Source organism: Camelus bactrianus, chromosome 9 (genome assembly GCF_048773025.1).
Source record: "Camelus bactrianus isolate YW-2024 breed Bactrian camel chromosome 9, ASM4877302v1, whole genome shotgun sequence".
Taxonomy (NCBI): domain Eukaryota; kingdom Metazoa; phylum Chordata; class Mammalia; order Artiodactyla; family Camelidae; genus Camelus; species Camelus bactrianus.
In genome coordinates this window covers 54,935,447-54,956,777 of record NC_133547.1, presented here as the reverse complement: position 1 = coordinate 54,956,777, position 21,331 = coordinate 54,935,447, and the positions used below count along the sequence as shown (strand labels likewise).

General features: G+C 41.1%; 1 protein-coding gene across 20 annotated transcripts in view; it reads right to left on the bottom strand.

Annotated features, from left to right (window-relative positions):
* Nucleotides 1–21,331, bottom strand: part of LOC105079804 (uncharacterized) — a 429,087-nt gene that overhangs the window by 406,899 nt on the left and 857 nt on the right. For 6 of the 20 annotated variants that reach the window (XR_012509216.1, XR_012509217.1, XR_012509218.1 and 3 more), the window contains exon 2: nucleotides 16,990–17,063. Coding sequence is in view for 10 of the 20 variants with exons in the window: in XM_074370390.1 (XP_074226491.1) it covers nucleotides 16,990–17,063 (74 nt within the window). In the remaining 10 variants the exon portion in view is untranslated. The other 14 variants (XM_074370397.1, XM_074370394.1, XM_074370393.1 and 11 more) reach the window with 12 other exon arrangements.

Below are 21,331 nucleotides of genomic sequence, written 5' to 3'. Positions count from 1 at the left end.
ACAACCTAATCTACCACCTAAAAGAACTAGAAAAAGAATAACAAACAGAATCCAAAGTTAGCAGAAGGAAATAATGAAGAAGAGACAGGAAATAAATAAAGATCAAAAAAAAAAAAAAGGAAAGATCAGTATAACCAAGAACCAGTTTTTTGAAAGAATAAATAAAATTGACAAACCTCTAGCCAGGCCCACCAAAAAGAAAAGAGAGAGGACTCAAATAAACAAAAGGAATGAAAAAAGGAGAAATAACAATTGATACCTCAGAAATACAAAAAAATAAGAAAATACCATGAATAGTTATATGGCAACAAATTGCACAACCTAAAATGGACAAATTTCTAGAAACATACAGCCTGCCAAAATTGAATGAAGAAGAAACAGATAGAATGACATTCTCCAGGGACATCCTATTGCTGCAAATGGCATGAAGTAAGCCAGAAAGAGAAAGAAAAATACCATATGATATCACTCATATGTGGAATCTAAAAAAAAAAGATAAATGAACTTACATATAAAAAGAAACAGACTCACAGACATAGAATACAGACTTGTGGTTGCCAGGGGGGAGAGGGGTGGGAAGGGATAGACTGGGAGTTCGAGATTTGCAGATACTGACAGGCATATATAACATAGATAAACAAGTTTATGCTGTACAGCACAGGGAAATATCATGTATGACTGAAAAATTGTGCTGTACACCAGAGATTGACACAACATTGTAAACTGACTATAACTCAAAAAAAAAAAAAAAACCCAAAAAAAGAAAAAGAAAGAAAGAAAGAAACAGATAATTTGAACAAATCTATCACTAGAAGTGAAATACAATCTGCAATTTTAAAAACTCCCTGCAAACAAAAGTCCAGGCCTGGATGGCTTCACTGGGGAATTCTACCAAACATACAAAGAAGAATTTATACCTATCCTTCTCAAATTATTTCAAAATATTGAATAGTAGGGAACATTCCCAAAGTCATTTTATGAAGCCACTATCACCCTGATACCAAAATCACACAAAGACACTACCAAAAGAGAAAATTATAGGCCAATATGTTTGATGAATATAGATGCAAAAATTCTCAACAAAATATTAGCAAACCAAATCCAACAATACATAAAGGATCATACACCATGATCAAGTTGGATTAATTCCAAGGTCACAAGGATGGTTCAACATTACACTAACAAAAGAAAAGACAAAAACCAGACTATCTCAATAGATTCAGAAAAAGCATTTGATAAAATTCAACATCTATTCATGATAAAAACTGTCACCAACTGGGTATAGAGGGAACATATCACAACATAATAGAAGCCATTTATAACAAACCCAACATAATACTCAACAGTGAAAAGGTGAAAGCCTCCCCACTAAGTTCTGGAACAAGACAAGGACGCCCAGTCTCACCATTTCTATTCAACATAGCATTGGAAGACCTAACTACAGCAATGAGACAAGAAAAAGAAATAAAAGGTATCCAAATTGGAAGGAATAAGGTAAAATTGTCATCATATGCAGACGACATGATATTATATATAGAAAACCCTAAAGACTTCATACAAAAACTATGAGAAATAATAAATTAATTCAGCAAGGTAGCAGGATACAAGATTAACATACAGAAATCTGCTGCATTTCTTTACAACAGCAATGAAATATCAGAAAGAGAAAATGAAAAATAGTCCTGATTAAAATCATGTCAAAAAAAATAAACTACAATGAGGTATCACTTCACACCAGTCAGAATGGCCGTCATTCAAAAATCCACAAATGACAAATGCTGGAGAGGCTGTGGAGAAAAGGGAATCCACCTACACTGCTGGTGGGAATGCATGTTGGTGCAGCCACTGTGGAAAACAGTATGGAGATTTCTCAAAAGACTAGGAATAGACTTACCAGAGAACCCAGAAATCCCACTCCTGGGCATATATCCAGAAAGAACCCTACTTCAAAAAGACACCTACACCCCAGTATTCATAGCAGCATTATTTACAATAGCCAAGACATGGAAACAGACTAAATGTCCATCAACAGATGACTGGATAAAGAAGAAGTGGTATATTTATACAATTGAATACTATTCAGCCATAAAAATGACAGCATAACACCATTTGCAGCAACATGGATATTCCCTGGAGAAGGTCACTCTAAGTGAAATAAGCCAGAAAGAGAAAGAAAAATACCATATGTGGAATCTAAAAAAAAAGAACACAAATACAAAACAGAAACAGACTCATAGACATAGAATACAAACTTGTGGTTGCCAAGGGGGAGGTGGGTGGCAAGGGACAGTTCAAAATTTGTAGATACTGACAGGCATATGCAGAATAGATAAACAAGATTATACTGTATAGCACAGGGAAATATATATAAGATCTTGCGGTATCTCACAGTGAAAAAAAAATGTGACAATGAATATATGTATGTTCATGTATAACTGAAAAATTGTGCTCTACACTGGAATTTGACACAACATTGTAAAATGACTATAACTCAATAAAAAAAAGTTTAAAAAAATAATTAATTAAATAACATACCTAGGAATAAACTTAACCAAGGAGGTGAAAGACCTATATGCTGAAAACTGTAAAACACTGATAAAGGAAACTGAAGATGATTCAAAGAAATGGAAAGATAGCCCATGCTCTTGGACTGGAAGAATCAATTTTGTGAAAATGGCCATACTACCCAAAGCAATCCCTATGAAAATACTCATGACATTTTTCACAGAACTAGAACAAATAATCCTAAAATTTATGTGGAACCACAAAAGACCCAGAATTGCCAGAGCAATCCTGAGGAAAAAGAACAAAGGTGGAGACATAACTCTCCCAGACTTTAGATAATACTACAAAGCTACAGTAATCAAAACAGTATGTTATTGGAACAAAAACAGACATATGGATCATATAGAACAGAAGAGACAGCCTAGAAATAAACCCACAGACCTACGATCTATCAGTCTATGACAAAGGAAGCAAGAATACACAATGTAGAAAAGAAAATCTCTTCAGCAAATGGTGTTGGAAAAGCTGGCCAGCCTCATGTAAATCAATGAAACCAGAATATTTCCTCACACCATACATAAAAATAACCTCAAAATAAGTTAAATATCCAAATATAAGACAGAACACCATAAAACTCCTAGAAGAGAACATAGGCAAAACATCTTCAGGCATAAATTGTAGCAATATTTTCTTAGATCAGTCTCCCAAGGCAAAAGAAATAAAAGCAAAAATAAACACATGGGACCTAATCAAACTTAAAAGTTTTTGCAAGGCAAAGGAAACCATCAACAAAACAAAAAGACAACCTACAGAATGGGGAAAAGTATTTGCAAACAATGCAACCAACAAGGGGTTAATTTCCAAAATAGACAAACAGCTCATACAACTCAACATCAAAAAAACAAACAACCCAATCAAAAACTGGGTAGAAGACCTAAATAGACATTTTTCCAATGAAGACATACAGATAGCCAACATGCACAAAAGATGTTCAACATCATTGGTTATTAGAGAAATGCAAATCAAAGCCATGATGAGGTATCACCCTAGTCAATATGGCTATCACAAAAAGTTTACAAATATTAAATGCTGGAGAGGGTGTGGAGAAAAGATAACCCTCTTATACTGTTGGTGGGAATGTAAGTTGGTGCTGCCACTATGAAGAACAGTATGGAGGCTCTTTAAAAACTAAAAATAGAGCTACCATATGATCCAGCAATCCCAGTCCTGGGCACATATCTGGAAAAGATGAAAACTCTAATTCAAAAAAGTTACATGCACCCCATGTTCATAGCAGCACTATTTACAATAGCCAAGACATGGAAACAATCCAAGTGCCTATTGACAGATGAATGGATAAAGAAGATGTGGTATAAATATACAATGGAATATTACTCAGCCATAAAAAAGAGTGAAATACTGCCATTTGTAGGAACATGGATGAATCTACAGAATATCATACTAAGTAAAGTAAGTCAGACAGAGAAAGAGAAATATCATATGATATCACTTATATATGGAATCTAAAAAGTAATATAAATGAATCTATGCACAAAACAGAAATAGACTCACAGACACAGAAAACAAAACTTATAGTTACCACAGGGGAAAGGGAGGGGAGGGAGGGATAAAATAGGAATGTAGAATTAACAGATACATGTTTCTATATATAAAATAGATAAGCAACAAGGATTTAATGTATAATACAGGGTACTATAGTCATTATCTTATAATAACCTATAATGGAAAATAACCTAAATATATATATATATATAACTGAATCACTTTGCTGCACACCTTAAACTAACACAATATTGTAAATCAAGTATACTTCAATTTTTTAAAAAGTTAAATATTTTTAAAACTCCATGGAGAAATGTGTGTGTTTCCTAAGGACACAGCTCTATCAAATTTGTTGACTCATAGTATTCCTCTTACTAGAAGCCAGATCAAGAAAGAATACACAAAACATTTACGGGTTAATAGATTTGAGGAGGTTGGGATGGAATCTGTGAGGGTCTAATTTATTTCAGAAGGACATTTCACAGAGTTTAGACAGGTGCTTGATTTGGTAAACTTTACTCCCTGAATACAGGGCAGAAGTCTTGCCTGTGTGACTGTATGAGCGTGAGTAAGCAGTGACCACTATCCCTATGGAAATCTCTCTGGAGATGCAGACTGCAGAGCAAAGATTAGCACATCTTAATTCTGTGCCCTGTCCCATGCAGATGATAGAAAAAAGGTGGAGCAGAAAATGAAGGATTGGCAGAGTCCTGGGAGCAGAGGGAAGGAGCACAGAGCAGGGAGAAAGAACAAAAAGACAGGAGGTGAAGCAAACAGTAGCAAGTAGAAGGAAGTGGCAATGATAGAGAAAAGGGAAAATAGGAACTCATCAAGCAGAACAGAAGGGCAAAAACAGATTAAAAACAGGGAACGGGGAAAGGCGCAGAGGATATAGAGAAGGAGAGGGGGAAAGGAAGAGGGAGAGGGAGCAGGCACAAAGAGAGTAAGCAACAGGTCCCAGGATGAAAGAACAGTAGGTCACTCATGGTAGAATGACCTGTCCCACAGATATCAAGAAGGCATCTTCATTGTACTCTTTTCCATATTTCATGCTAGATCTATTCAGTTTTGCTTTACTGTTACTTAAAACTGCCCGTGACAACCGAAGTCAAACTTGGGAGCTCAGCACACTATGTCCACTCTGTGGTTTAAGTGAATCTAGCTCTAATGGCCTCAGGACACCCTGGGCAGGGAAGCAAATCAGCCATGGATGGGCAGTCCCTGAAGCACAATGCTCGAAGTCCCTAAAGAGAGACAAGGACTGTATTTCTGGTCTGTTGACCAAAATTGAGGGTTCCATGCCACAGTCAGAGAAGCCAAAGGGCTAGAGGTGAATGAGCTCACCCTAGATGAGGTATTTGGGGTAAATATATCCACTCATGAATGTAACCATAGTATTTTTCCCCATCACTTGCATAGATAAACTCAAATTTCTCCTCAGGAAATTTGATCATCTGTGGAGGAAAGGGGAAAAATGATACAGCACTCAGGACTAGTTGTGGGGTAGGGGGACTGGGGTGTTGGTATTTAACCAGAACTGTCAGACCCCAGACACCTGCACGTTGTCTCAGTCAGAGAACGGAGACTCCTGTTCTCAAGAGGAGATACGTACGGGAGGAGTTGGTAGAGTCACCCTAGTAATGTGATCTCATAGGGCTGAGTTTTCTTGCTGACATGACCAGGTCCTGCAATAAAATATAACAATTGAGAGAGTGGAAAGAGCATGCAAGGGACCCCTCGTGTTTAGGTATTCAAGATTCCACTGAGGGGGAGAGCACAGCTCAGTGGTAGAGTGTCTGCCTAGCATGCACAAGGTCCTGGGTTTAGTCCCCAGTACCTCCATTAAAAAATAAAATAAATAAACCTAATTACCCCCAGTAAAGTTTTTAAAATAATAATAAATAAAATTTTTAAAAGGAGAGAGAGTAGGAAGATTCCACTTACGTGCCTCCAGCCAAGTCTCAAAATGACAAAAATGTGCAGCCCCATGGCACCCACACCTGGGATCCTTCACCCAACCACCTGAGCAGGGTGGATTCTCACCCTTTATAACCAAAGGTTAAAACACCAGAGCAAAACACCCTGCATTCATAATAGACTCCCCAATGTCTAAGTCATAATCCAGTAGTGTAACAGTGTGCAAGAGCAGAGCTGCCCTGGCATGGTGGTGACAGACAGGAAGAGCAGAGACCACCAGGAAGGTAGGAACCAGGTGGGAGCGTGGGGGACAAGGAAGGACTGAGGAAAAGAACTTGTTGCGGTTCTTCTGTCCTTGATGATACAATACTGACAGAATGTGGATAAATAATATTAGTGACTTATGGTAAGTGTTCCTTTAACCACTATGAGAAACATAGAGGTTAACTAAATGGAACGTGAACTCAAGATACTCCAATTAAAATCCAAGTTGCATGAACTCCTGGCTGAAGTAGCTCAGGGCAGGTCATTCAACAGCTTTTTGCCTCAGATCCCTCAACTATGAAATGTAAATGATCACAGAACTTCTTCATAGGATTACTGGAAAGGTTAAATATTTCATACATGGAATACACGTGAAGTATTACCTGAAACCTGTGCACACTCAATAAATTTGGATTTGTATTCCACACTCTATGGTCAGTAGTTATTATTACTACCACTGCTTATTATTATTACCACCACTAAATAAGGATCTGCCTGCTTTATGCCTCACAATACTCCTAAAAATACCCTCCCTAGTTTATAAGTATTAGTAATCATTCCTAGTTACAGTATTAATTTCAATTATATTATTAATACAAAGGCAAAAAAATAATATCAATGATGTATCATAACTATCCCAATTTTGTACAGATTAAGAGGCAACAACAGGATTCACCAGGATAGTACTGATCACGATTACAATGTTACATTAACGCAAATTAACAACGTACGGAAAGCATCCCCATTTCCTAAAGGTAAACCAATGTTCCCAAAGAGAGTACCAACGTTCTTATGACTATTTTCTTGGCCCTGGATACGAAGGTCCCAGGATATGAAAGAACTCTGTCGGATGTCAAAAATTGCTCAGAGATTAGTCCCCACAATCATTACTCCCCATTGTCTTTCAAAGTTGGCCATGAATTTTCCTGGACATAGCCATGTCCCTACACCCTCACCCCATACCGGCCACTGACCACAGTGAGGCCATGACCTAGCCTCTCCTTCTCCTTGAGAATACCCAGGTCTAGACAAGCATGTAGCCAGACTTTACTGGCAGATCAGGGGCCTTTAGCCTGCCTCTAATATTCAACATATTCCAACAAACAACATACAATCTTTTTTAGCCTCCAAGCCCTGACTTTAACCACACATCCTGCCTTTTGCCTCAGGAGGAGGTCACAAATAGGTCAAAGATCAGTTGCTTGTTCCCAAACCCTATTCAAGGGGCTCCTAGTGCCACCAATGAACTCATCCAACACCCGGAATAAGCACTAACCACCATAGCAAGTGTTAGGAAATGGGCCAGTGAGTAGGGGAGCTGTTTTCTAGGCACGGGACTGCGATGCAACACAACATGTCTCTGACAAAACTCAGTCTGTCCCAGGGGTGCTGAGGCTGGGCTGCTGCACAAAGCCCTTGAGTATCAAGCCAGATCACCAGAGATACACCTCAGGTTGGAAGATTTGAGTGATGTTCTGCCTGTGCAGGAGGGAGAAGATAGACCTGAGTTGGTCCCTGGCAGCAGCAGAGATGTGTGATTTAACCACTCCACTGCACTAAAATGATGAGTGTCATGTAACTGGGGCTGGTGGGACAGTCCCGGTTTAAAATATTCTGCTAATATCAAGCCAGATATTGTCACAATGCTTCCTTAAGAATTCATTTATGGTCACACTTATTCAAGATTACACAGCTAAAACTCTTTTCCAGATCTAGGAAAGAGAAGATATCAACCCATGTGTCACAGGGTCAAGAGAACAATAACGTTACATCTGAATTCATACCATTCCAGCAATGCTAACATCAAGCACCATAATTTTAACTGCATGTAGTATGAATACATAAAAAGAAATAGTACTGAACATTTTTCTAATTGTAGGACTGTGAGAAAGCTACTTGAATTCTCTGGGCATCAGTGTACTTCTTAGTAAAAAATGTTAAATAGCCATCACTTCGTAGGGTTACTGTGAAAATTAAATGTGCCGGTTTGCAGTGCTTAGCGCAGTGCTTAGCATATCGTAAGTGCTAAATTAATATCAGCTCTTGTTATTATTACTAAATGTATAGGGCTGCCTCTACCACCTTAATTTCAAAAGCATATGAACTCTCTCCTTGTCTAAAAATATTCACACATTCTCGGCATTACAGATTCATCCCTTTGGATTGCCAAATCTCTATGGTAATGCAGAAAACTCTAATAGGAAACATGAAATACCACATTCAAGCCTCTCTTATAAAATAGCTTTCAAATATTATTTCCTCCTAATGGGTTTTAATGAAGAGAAAGGTGAGATTAACCACAAGACTCTTCAGACAGACACAGAATTAGATGAGTGACACGGGAGTGGGGTAGGCTGTGTTATAAGTGGTGGGCTGAGAAGAAACGTCTTGATGAGAAATTTGCTGATACAACAACGATCTATAATCTCAGTATTCACCAGGCAGATGAGCTGGTTTTCTCAGAAAAACTCTAGAACGTCAAAGCTCCATCATCTTTGGAGCAGGTGTCTACGTATCAAAATCATACATTTCTCTGCCATCTACTGGTCATTTTTGAGAAGGCCAGCAGTCTTTATAGGAGCAAGATGGTGGAGTCTTTGATGCTTCTCTTCTTTCTTGGCCTACGTGGGCCTTGCCCACAAACCTCAGTGGAACTGTGGGGTGTAGACTGGATTTGTGGAGTAAGTGACCAGGCTTTGGGGTGGATGATGGTGGTGTATGGAGACACTGATGGGTATATGTGGGGTCAGTGATGAGTGTCTGTAGGCATCTGTGGACCAGTGAGTAGGGCTGACAGCTGAGTGAGTGAAAGGTTGTAGAGTTCGAAATGGGGTTTCTCTGGAGTTAGTGATGGAGTCTCTAGAAGTAATATCTAGAACTGGAGATTGAAGTATCTGAAATGTGGAATCTATTTTGTCTATGGTACACATCTGTAGGAAAAGTGATGTTGAGACAAAGGTGCCCATGATGTGGAGTCTGGAGGCTCAAATAATGTTGAGACAGAGGTGCCTGTGATATGGAGTTAATGTTACTGAAGTGGAGTTCCTGCGGTAGTGATGGGAGTCTGCTGACGTATCAGCTGTGAGTATAGTGATGGGGTCCTAGGGCCAGTAATGGGAGGTTGTAGGGTCAATGTATGGGTGATAGAAGGTCTTTACTGTCAGAATTGGGATCTGTAGGATCAGTAGTTCTGGGTTTGGAGTAGTGAGTATGGGTCTGTGGGCTTACAAAATGGGCCATATATTTTCAGTAAAAGGTTGTCTATGGACTTTTATATTTCTGTCTAGACCAGTCATTAGATGTAGGCTGCCTGTAGGAAGCAGGCATATATCTGATTGATGCAATTCCTACCAAATGGAGGCAATTCCCTGAGATTGACTCTGGTGTAAGATGTCAGCACCCATCTTTCCCAAATGCTTCAGCCCTGAAAGAGGGCTTGGCTATGCTCCACACCATAAGCTAAAACAGATACTAATAATTGTGGAAAACCCAGAAGAATAATTGAAAAGTCACTGCAAACAACCATAGTATTTTTTAAAACAGAAAATTATACAATCAACAGATAAGAATTAATACACTTCCTGCATACCTCCATAAACGAGTAGAAGATATAATGGAGGAAAATACTCCATGTACAACATACATACATACATATATGCATAACTGGGCATAAATGTAACCAAAATGAACAAGAACAAGGACACAAAGGACCTAATTAATATTTGTGATTATACAAAATATGTATAATCTGAACTTAACCACTGGAAATATCAGACAAACCAAAATGGAGGAAGTTTTTACACAACAAGCAGGCTGAACTGTCCAAAAAAGTGACAGTAATGAAGTAAAAAGAAGAACTGAGGAACTATTTCATAGCAAAGAAATCAAACGAAGTATGAGAACTAAATGTAATGGGTAATTATTGAGTGGATCCTCAGCTTTTCAAAAAAAATCCACCCATAAAGTCATTACTGAAATGATTTTTAAAAGTTTAAAAATTGATTGTATATTGGTAAGCTTATTGAATCAGTATGTAATTTCTTGTCTGTGTATGAAAATATCCCAGGTCTTAGGAGAGGCATGTATTCAGGGGTGAAATATCTCGATGTCTTCAATTTACCTTCAAAATGGATTAACACTAAAATGTGCATATAATTTTCAAAACTAAAAACATCAACAAGAAGGTCGAAAACATACGAGTATGACTATAAACATTGTTCTCAAAAGATACAGAAATAAACTTGAATGAACAGAAAGGTATATTGTGTCTGAGGTTCTCTAAAATTAGATTCTAAGATAAAGATTCCAACTATCATTATTTAGGAAGAGTATGCTCTTGATAAAACCAACAAGAGAGGTGAAGAAGCAAGATAGGGAGGGAACAAAACTGGGGGCCAACTTGGGCCAAAGTACCATTGGCGGGAGACTTCAGACTTTGCCTCTGGGGATGCTAGTATGTAACCTTTGTCCAGAGTTATTTATTTTTTAAGATAAAAATTATATTAATTTAAGATGTACAACATGATGATTTGATATATATACATACAGTAAGATGATTACTACAATCAAGCTAATTAACATGTCATCTCCGCACCCAGGTACCATTTTGTTTTGTGATGAGAGCACCTGAAATTGACTCTCTTAGCAAATTCCCAGTGTTTGATACAGCCACATGTCGATGAGTCTAGGGGAACACCAGACAAGTCCTCACCAAGGAGGAAGGACTTCAGAAAATGCAGAGGTAAAGGAGCTCTGGTGATCTGAAGTGTCTGGGGGATGTTGGGTAGCAGGAGTCTTAAATCCATGAATTCCATGTGCCCCCTGATCACTGGGGAGTAGAAAACAACACCAAGAATAAATGAGGTTTCAAAATCAACATCACTGAGGTGAATCCAATACCTTCTCCTGCTCTTTTTACACCCTTCTAAAAAAAAAAAGTTTCCCCAAACTTCTGGGGGAGTTTGGAGTTTGATGGTCTCTGGTGTCTAACAACTTGTATAGTGGAAACCTAAGATCCTAACCCCCCTTTTCCTCTGTCACAGATACCTAAGGCTCCCATGGGACTATAGGCATCCAATATTGCCTACTCACCCTTCAGTTAGTGGTTATGACTAGAGGACTTCTGATTCAACACAATTACTTACTGCAGGTGAGTACCCCTGTCCACACACAGCCCGCACCCTTGCTACCCACTCCACTTCTGCAACTCTAGCACCGTTGAGGAACAAAGGCCCCTTCTCTGTGATCTGACAGATTCTTCCCAGGGAAATGCTGGACCGTCATTCATGGCTGACTCTGTACCTGCCTCAGGGTTCCCAGACCCTCTGGGGCCCGTTCTCTAGGGGCCAAAGCGTGTCCTTCCCTGGGGACACCCACACATGCTGTGTTGACACTCAGGCCACGCTCTCTGATCACTGCAGGCTATCTGAGGAGAGGGACACTGCCCTTCACAAGATGCCACCTATATTTCTGGTATAAGCTCACCACGGAGCAGAGGTTAGGTTTCAGGAAACTGTACAGAAAAGGATGCCAATGTCGAGTGAGTGGCCTCCCGGCATTTTTGCCTCTGCAGCCTGGCCACTGGTGTTTGTCCCATGTCCTTGTTCTCTCCCTCTGTGGATGTCCCTGCTCCCTCACCTTCTTCCTATGCCCTGGCCTCCTCCCCCAGGTTCCCTCCTGTTCCCTGGCCCCCTCACTCTTCCCTCTAGCCTCTGCCTGTACTCAGACCCCTGTGGCCCCATCTTTGTAGGACGGAGCTGTGAACAGGAGTGGGGAGGGGGTGGTGACCAGCCCTGGATCTCCCTCCACCTCTAGGTCCAGCCCTGCCTCCTCTGCTGGTGTGCCTGCCCTCATGCTGAGCTCACAGAGTGTGTCTGGAAGCAGAGAGACTGTGACTACCGTATATAAGAAGGAAACCAGCCCTGCCTGCCCAGTGTGTGCCCTCCATGTCTGGTCACTGTGAATGAGCCCAAGTTGATATGGAGGCCAATCCCATCCCTCCAAAGATTAGTCCTCATGTGCATCTGCCCACTTACAGCCTGAATCCCAACAATTCCTCAGCACATTTGATAACTTTTCTGGACACAACTCTAGCATCCCACCCAAGACCTGACCAGCCCATCCAACTGTAAATCCAATGAGCTTCTTCCATCCAGACCACTAACAACCACTCAGAGTGCAGAAACTCCTCCAGCCCACTTAAACTACTTGAAGCAGTCCAAGCACCACTTCAACCTGTCCTTGCATTTGTAGAGTTACAATGTTTGATTCCTTGATGTAGGAAATGGTGACAAGCTGGGGTGATTTTGTGAAAGTTCACTGGCTTGTACCCTTAAGTTTTGTTCATTTTCTCCAAGAAGCATATGCATTAATAAAATTTATGACAAACTCTACTCTGATTTGAAAAAGATCTCCTTGATCCTCTAAATTCTTCATCTACTTTTCATCTTTTGTTCATCCAATAACTTCCTGCTTGACCCTAGCCCTTCTCATTCCAAAATTTCTGTCATATTCCCACTCTACCAAAAGCGAAACAAAGCCTAGACAAAGAAACAGATCCAGAGAGATCCTGGGTCAAACTTCACCTGAAGCTTCCCTAGTAGATTGACTAAACCAAGAGTCATTGGACAAGAGAAGGGTGGATATTCTAGCTCCCACAGCATAAAACTTATAAACTTTTATAATAACACCAAGGAGAATATCTTTAGGACTTCCAGACACAAAAGGCACAAAATAGGCAGGAAACTGTTAACAAGTTTGACTACTTTTAAGTAAACCATATTTCCAAAAATAAAGCACCACAAACACTATGAAAACACAGTAAGATGCAAACAGAGGTTAGAATTATAGGAGATGCACAGCATAAATGGGTCTGAACAGTTCCTTTTTGGGGGGATTGATTAAATTTCTCCTTTTAACACAATTTAACAACTTCAAACTTTTCTAGAGTCGTTCAAAGACAGTACATTCTCTATTTTTTTGGTCTATTCAATTTTAGATTTTATAATAAATTTAAATTAGCAGAAGAGGTTCTAGGATGGCACATAGAATTGTTTACAACCTTCACCTAGTTTGCCCTAATGAGAACCTCTTACATAACCAGGGTACATTTGTCAAAACAGAAAAATTAACATGGGGGGGAGGGTATAGCTCAAGTGGTAGAGCGCAGGCTTAGCATGCACAAGGTCCTGGGTTCAGTCCCCAGTACCTCCTCCAAAGAGAAATAAATAAACCTAACTACCTCCCCCTCATAAAAAGTGAACAAAAGCAAAATGAAGCAGAAAAATTAACATGGGCACAATATTTTTAACTAAATGACGAACCCTATTCTGCTTTTACCATTTTCCCCACTAATGTCCTTTTTCTGTGCCAGAATCTAATCCAGAACATTACAGCATTTAGTCACCATGTTTTCATAGTCTCCTATGATCTGCGATAGTTTCTTAGTCCTTCTTTGTACAACTTAGAACATGTAAAGAGTATTGACCACATATTTCATATAATAACCCTCAATTTTTGTCTCCTGTGTTCTCATTATTAGAATGGGCTTGTGTTTTTTATGGAAAAAAAAACACACACACAAAGAGTAAGTACTCTTCTCATGAAGGGGTACGTTAGATGCCCATGATACCTCTGGTGATTTTAATTTTTTTTTTTAACATTTTTATTGACTTATAATCATTTTACAATAGTGATGTTAATCTTGATCACTGGTGAAGGTGGTTTCTACCAGGTCTCCCCACTGTAAAGCCACTTTTTCTTTTCCCTCTCCACACTCCATCACTGGGAAGTAAGTCACAAGTCCAGCCCACAATCTAGGGGAGGGAAAGTAATTGGAATCAATTCAAATTGTTCTGTAAGGAAGATCAACCCCCTTTCTCTTCCACCTATGTATGCATTCAGTTATTCATCTGTATTATTATGGATTCATCGATATTTATTTTGTTCATTGGGTTATAATATTACACCAATATTACATGTATATTGTTGCTTAAATTGTTCCAGCTTTGTTTATCAGGAGCAATCTAAGATTGCCTTCTGTACCCATTTGCAAAGCCCCCATTTTTTGAAATCAGAGAATGGTATTTAAAAACCAGTATCTGGAGGAGTATTGTCAGCAAATGGCAGCTCTAAGCTCTTGTCACCCCACAGACATATCAAAAAACAGAAAATACCAGAACCAATTTTATCAGAACTATGCAAAACAATCAATGACTTATAGCAAACAAGCAAACGCTGAATCAGGGAAATTCTGTGATTTCAAAATTGCAGAAAAGCTTTGTGCTTATTTTTTTTGCCCTTGTTCCACCCTCCTCCCTAGCTGCAGAGTAGTCTTAAAACAGGTGCAACCTGCCTTCCCTGAGAGGCACGCTGCTCCCTGAATCAGCAAGGAACAGAGCAGATCTTTTTTTTTCCAAATTATTGTGTATTTGTTCCGATCTGTCTAGGGGCTATCTGTAAAACTAATGCAAGTTCTTCATCTCTGTTTCATCTAACCTGGAAGTCAGCACAGGAGAACAGAGCGGGAAAGTGACAGGCACTCCTCAAAAACACTACAAGGTCTACAAACAACCCTCAGATGCCTGGGGCAAAAATACTACCTTTAAAACATTCAATAGATTGTTTAAGGCCTGTAAGCAAAACTGCAGAGCAAAATCTGCAGTTTCTTTAGGAAATCAGGCATTCAAAAGCACTCACACATACAGCCAAGGTAAAAGGTTCTGCACAGGTCTAGGACATGACACATGCTCAGAGAAGACCTGAGAGGATCCGGAGTTCTCACCTGGAATGATCTCTAGGCTCAGTGCAAGCATAGTTTGTATGGACCTGGTCAACTCAGAGTCTGCTGTATTTGGGCCAAAATTATATTAATTACCTGGACTGCATATGATCCCAAACAAACAGGGACACAAGATGACACTTGGTTCTCCAGACAGCAGCATGAGCTCAGACCTCCGCCTAACAGTGATTGAATTGCCTGCTTTACTCTTTGTCCCAGTGACAATTATCAAGAAGTCTGTAGTCCCATTGAAGGACTGGGAAAATGTTTACTATATAAACATAGCATGGTGTTATAGGGTCTTCCCTCCTGTGGACCAATCCTCTCCAGCATTCAGTGGGTTCCCAGTAAATACACTGGCTCAGGACTGGGGAAGGGTTCAGTTTGACAGCTTCCCTCAGCCTCTCATACATCTTTTACTTCGTTGGATTTTACACTTTGAGGACAACATGTTGGCTGCCCATCTATTCTGCTTGAGTGGTACCCCTTTCTATTACTTATCTCAGTTACTTCCAGCCATTCAGGCCCCTTTGGCTTCCATTCCCAATTTGCAGCTCATGAAGATAATTGTGCCAGCAGGCTTTTGACGGTTAAGTCCTTCCACCTAGTATCTCTATTCTTGGTTACCTACCATTTCTAATGCTATTAGTGATCTCAGTTCTGAGCTTCAAAAGGAACCTGCAGAGAACTTTCTATAATTCTGATGCCCATCTCCCAGTGCATTACTTACTGATGCTATAAATGGTTCTCTCATGGGTCCTCCTGAGGAACTGAGTTGTCTGATGGGTTTTCTGGTCTTACATAGTTTACCCACTCTAACATGCCTACTTCTGCAGGTCTGTGTTACCTCCATCTACTGTCTGCTGTAGCAATTCTGGCTTTTCTCCAACAAGTACATCAAGTTATTCCACATTCCTAGGACCCATCCTAGAAACAGATTCACATCATCTAAAAGAGTTCCTGCCTTGATGCTAAACCTTGTATCATTGCGCCCCCAACTAAATGAAATCTTCAAATACCACATGGCCAGCAATCTCAGATTCTGGTCCCATGTCCACTCTCTGGCTCTTGCCAGTACATGACATCTCAGTACTGCCACTATAATGAGATATTGTCCCTATTTTACTAGCAGGCTCAACATGTACCTAACTGGGATATATTATGAACTTTTTTTGGTTTTTGACTTAGCGGGAAGCCCTTGGAAGACTCTGGGTTAGGAAAATATTTGGTACAGTGTGGCAAAGACTGAAGCACCAGGGAGAAATGGACTGAAGCAGGGAAATGCAAAACGATCCTGGGGCATCATCGTGTGCCACAAATCAAGGATATACAATTCTTCCAGTGTTATTGAGGTATAATTGGTAAAATGTGTGTGTATTTAAGGTGTTTAACATAATGGTTTTGCATATATATATATAGAAATGATTACTATATATTCTTGCTAAAATTTGCACTAATTACTTTGTGGTTTTGATGCTTCTGTATATACTATTGATTTTTTTAAATTTCATTACTTTTTAATTTTAGACATTTTATTAAGTATGCAGTGGTTTAAATTTGTATTTCTCCAATGACTAATTAGCTAAGCACCATTTATATGCTTATTTACCATACGTATAACTTCTTTGGTGAAGTAGTTGTTCAATTTTTTTTGCAAACTTTGTATTTGGTTATTCATTTTCTGGTTGAAATCTGAGATTTCTTTATGTATTCAAGATATAGTCCTTTACTAGATATATGACTTTCCCCCAATCTGTGACTTATCTTTCATTCTTTTAAAAATGTCTTTCAAATAGCATAATTTTAAAAATTTTATGAAGTCCAATGTTTCAGAATGTTCGTTTTTAGCTTTGGTGATTGTGGCTCAGGGTGCTTTGTGAAGCTACTATCAGGGTGAAAAATCAGAACTACAGTCATCTCAAGACCCAACTGGAGGAGGATATGCCTCCCAGCTAACTTACCTGGCTCTTGGCAGACCTTGTTTTTTGCCTTGAGACCCTCTTCATCTGCCTCATGACATGGCAGATGGCTTCCCCTGGAGCAAGAGAGATAAGGGAGATCAAAAGAGTTTGAGCATGAAGGAAGATGCAGTCTTGATAATCTAATCAGCAAACAGCATCCTATTACTCTGTGACATTTTGTGCCTCAGACCTGAGTCATTAAATCTAGTGCACACTTAAATGGAAGGATTTACACACAAGTATGTGTCCCTAAAGGGGCAGGAATAATTGGAGGTTATCTTACAGGCAATTTACCACAGTTCAGTCTCTGGTATTTAAAATTCATAACACTTTCACAGGAAAATACTCTCATCCCCTCCCAAGGTCCACCAAATTTTCATCCCATTGAGGTACAGGCTCAAAAATCTGGTATCTTATCATTCAGATCAGGTCCATGTATGAACTGCCTCTGGTGTAGTCCCTTATGCAAATTAGTAGAATTATCCCACTTCATGGAAGGGAGCAGAGATCTCAACTACTTATGTAGCCATACATTAGGTCCTAGGAAGGCCCTGGCTAGACCTTGTGGAAGGTTACACAAAGATTTAAGGCCAGTTATGAAGCTCCCAGGTCCTAGCCTGGGCCAATGATATGCAACATTAACGGCTCATCTCCATCCTAAGAATGTACAAGTCCTATCAGGCCCTCACTGGAAGGTCACCCATGGGTTAGTTAGTGATCAACATCTATGGTTCCCACCCCAAGCCACAGGGTTGGCCACGCCCAAGCCATTACCAAGGCCAGTCCATGCCTTGTCAGGGGATGCGGAGTGAAGCAGGCCTCCTCTCATGAAAGTCTGTGAGGCCTCAACTAGTTCATCTGGCCTGCACTGCAGCTTATTGACTCCCTAAAAGGCCTCAGGTCTCCTTGATCCCTGGAGACCTTGTGTGCATGAGTCACAGGAGAGCACAAGTCAAGCAAGGAAATGAGCAAATCAAATCAAGAACTTAATGAGAGGGCAGTCATGGGTCAGAAAGCAGTCACTGTGCCTTCATAAGTTCTGGATGCACACTAGTCTGTAGCCAGACCATCAGCTTCTTCCCACTCCTGGGGAGGCCCAGGCCCAAGCAGGCATTTGGCTAGAGGTCACAGGTAGGTCAGGCACTGTACCCCTGTTCCCCTCCAAGGCTCTCCTCTTGGACTGTGACCCCAGGTCATAACTATTCACCAAGACCTTCTTCGTCCACAGCAGGAAATCACGCACTTCAGAATTAAATCCATTTGATCAGGTGCACTCCTGGACCTCTCAATGTCCCGGGCGTATTTCGGAAGAGATAGTTTGGCAGGCTGGGCCTTGACTAGCTCATCTAGTCTGCCATGATGACTCCTGAACTCCCAATGTCAGTGCTTCCTGCCTCGTGCAGTGTAGTCCCCCAGAGGTCCTCAGGAGAACAGGAAGAGGGATATTGGGCCACTGGGATTCAAGGGAAAATCGGAGGAGGTCAGAGGCAACACAGGAAGCTTTCCCCATGTATCATGCCCTTTTCTACACACTTGACCATTACCCCATGATCCAAAGCCCTGCCCCTGCCTTAGACTGGGAGCCAGGCTCACAGACCCATCATAGAAAAAGGGTCAATTGCCAATAGCATCCATGAGGCACAACCCTACTCCTTAAACTACACTCACACTGATGCCATTAGCATGTGAGTATCCACGGGATGGAGACAAGTGGAGAGGGAGGTGGAAGTGAATGGGGGGAAAGAAGAGAACAGATCACACAGAGGAGTCATGAGATCAGACAGTAAGAGAGCAGGGAACATGGTGAAGGCATTGGGAATGGTGAGGGGTGTTGGGGAAGCTTGGTGTGTCTAGACAGTGTGCCAGTTTGGAGGTTGAAATCCACAGGGATGCTCATGGATTTGGGGTAGTTGATGGGCATGAGACATTGGTGAGTTTGGGAGAGTTGAGGTTTTTGTGTGTTTGAAGGTTGGTGTTTGGAAGGTTGCAGATTTGTGGAAGTTGGGGTGTTTGGGATAATTAAGTGTTTTGGACATTGTCTTGGGTCTGAAGAGTTTAGGAGTTCTGAAACACTGTGTAGTCTGGTGAGGATGAGGTTTAGAAGTTACCAGATTCGAGGAGGCATAGTGTTTGGGGAGTTTTGGGGGTTTTTTAATGGAGTTAATGGGGATTGAACCCAGGACCTCATGCATGCTAAGCATGCACTCTACCACTGAGCTATACCCACACCTTTTAGGAAGTTTTGGAATTGGAGACATGGAGTGTTTTATGGAGGCTGAATGACTTAGGGTGTGTTTAAGAGTTTGATTAAATTAACAGATTTGAGGATTTGAGGAATTTGAAGAAGTTGATTGTCTTGGGGAGGATGATGGGTTTGGGACTGGGGGTAGCCCCTGCTGAGTGAAACAGAGTAGAGTGCAAAAGGTTCTGAATTTGTGGTTCCATTATCACTGATTAGTCCCATTGGGTAGGCAGGCATTAATCTTGTCCAATTTTCACACTTGATGAATGCAGAGCAGGGTTCCATTTGAAAAATTCTACCTGGAAAGGCATCCAGCCCTCAACTGGAAGTCGATTTGAAGAAAGCGATCAGTGTAGCTAAGATCATCATTCCTCTTCTTCTAGTACCTGTTCCCAGACCAACTGAAAGAAAATAAGATCAGGGGAATCAAAGACAAGAAGAGTGACAGAGACAGAAAGGGTAAGGAACAGGGTGAAAAGCAAGGATTGAGAGACAGAGCAGAGAACAGCATGACAGGGTAGGGATCAAAATGCAGGAAAAGGGAACAGTGATACAAATCAGAACAGAGAGCCTGAAACAAGAGGAGGGGGCAGAGAAAAGAGAGAAGCAACAAGGGGCAGGTAACAGGGAAATAAAGGCAGTAAATGTTTCTGCACTGCAGGTGCAACTGAGGAAGCCAGTCCCAACTACACACCTGCACAAATACACTACAAGGTGCCTTGTTTCTTCTCCCAGCTATGTGTTCCTCCTCCCCGCAATTCATACTGTATATATGGAAGTTCAATTTCCCAGCATTCAGGAAGCCTAGAAGGAAAAGAACCCATAGTACCAGGGTCATCACAATGTGTCCAGAAAGGCACAGATAAGCTCCTAGTGGGCTTTATGAATGGTCAGTTCCAGAGCTCAAGATGCATGGAGGCAAGAATAGTACTCAAAATGGTGGTTCAGTCCTGGGAACATAATGTTCTAGTGACCTCATGACAGATGTGCTCAGAAAGGAACTTTTCCCCAGGCTTGTGGGTGGGGCCCAATACCTAAGTGTTCACGCAGAGGGTGAGAGGGTAAGTACCTCGAGACTGATTAACTCACCCCAAACAAGGAATTTCTCAGCCTACTTTGGAATGTAAGCACAATTACTCTCCTTAGCTGTCATATAAATGAACTCAAATACCCTTCAGTTGCCTTGATCATGTATAAAGAGGATTGAAGAGTATTTTTATGAACCCAGGGCCTTTCACTGGGATTCCCTGGACACCAGAACTCAGTCCACTCTTTTAGCTAGAGCTAGGTCTTTTTTTAGCGTCTTGTATTTTCGTGGGAACATGGATGTGAGAAGCCTTGGTTAGTTTATCTGGTATGTAGATTCATGAAAAAGCATATTTTGCTGACATGACAAGGACCACAGAATTTACCACAGCACAATGAGGGAAAGGGAGTCACAACTCTGGAAACTTCTGTTGTGAAGGGATGGAAGAGTTTACCCCCTCAATCTCCTGAGGAGAGAGTGATCAGTATCTACTTCTCCTAAGAGTTCTCAGTGTAAATGGGAATCCTGTGGGCGATGGAGCTGAAGGCCGGTTGTCAGAGGCTTTGCCCCGCCGGGCTCCGTGGCGGGCTCCATTCAGCTGTCCAGGGGGAAAGGGTGTAAAGCCAGAGACCAAGAGAGAGCAAAGTGAGACCGACAAAGAGGAGTCAGATAAAGAGAGATACTGGAAGAGAGAAAACTAAACGAATGAGAGACACAGGCCTAGAGAAAAAGACAGAGGTAAAAAGAGCTGAAGGGATAAGGAACGAGGGCACACAGAGATACAGAGACACTGACACCGGGAGAGAGACAGAGATGGAGACGCAAAGAGACACCCACATACAGAGAAAGACACTCAGAGACAAGCAGTAGCAGGCACGTCCACACGCACTCTCGCCCTCACACTAAAACCGTCGGCTGGGACCGGCTGCTATTACTCAGGAGAAGACGATTGGATCCAGCCGCTGCACTCCTTTTCCTAAACACCCGCCAGGAGGCGGGTCCCAGCGGCGGGAGTCCCGCCCTACTCTCACCCAGCCAATGGTAGCACGCAGAGGCCGGAGGGGCATTTTCCT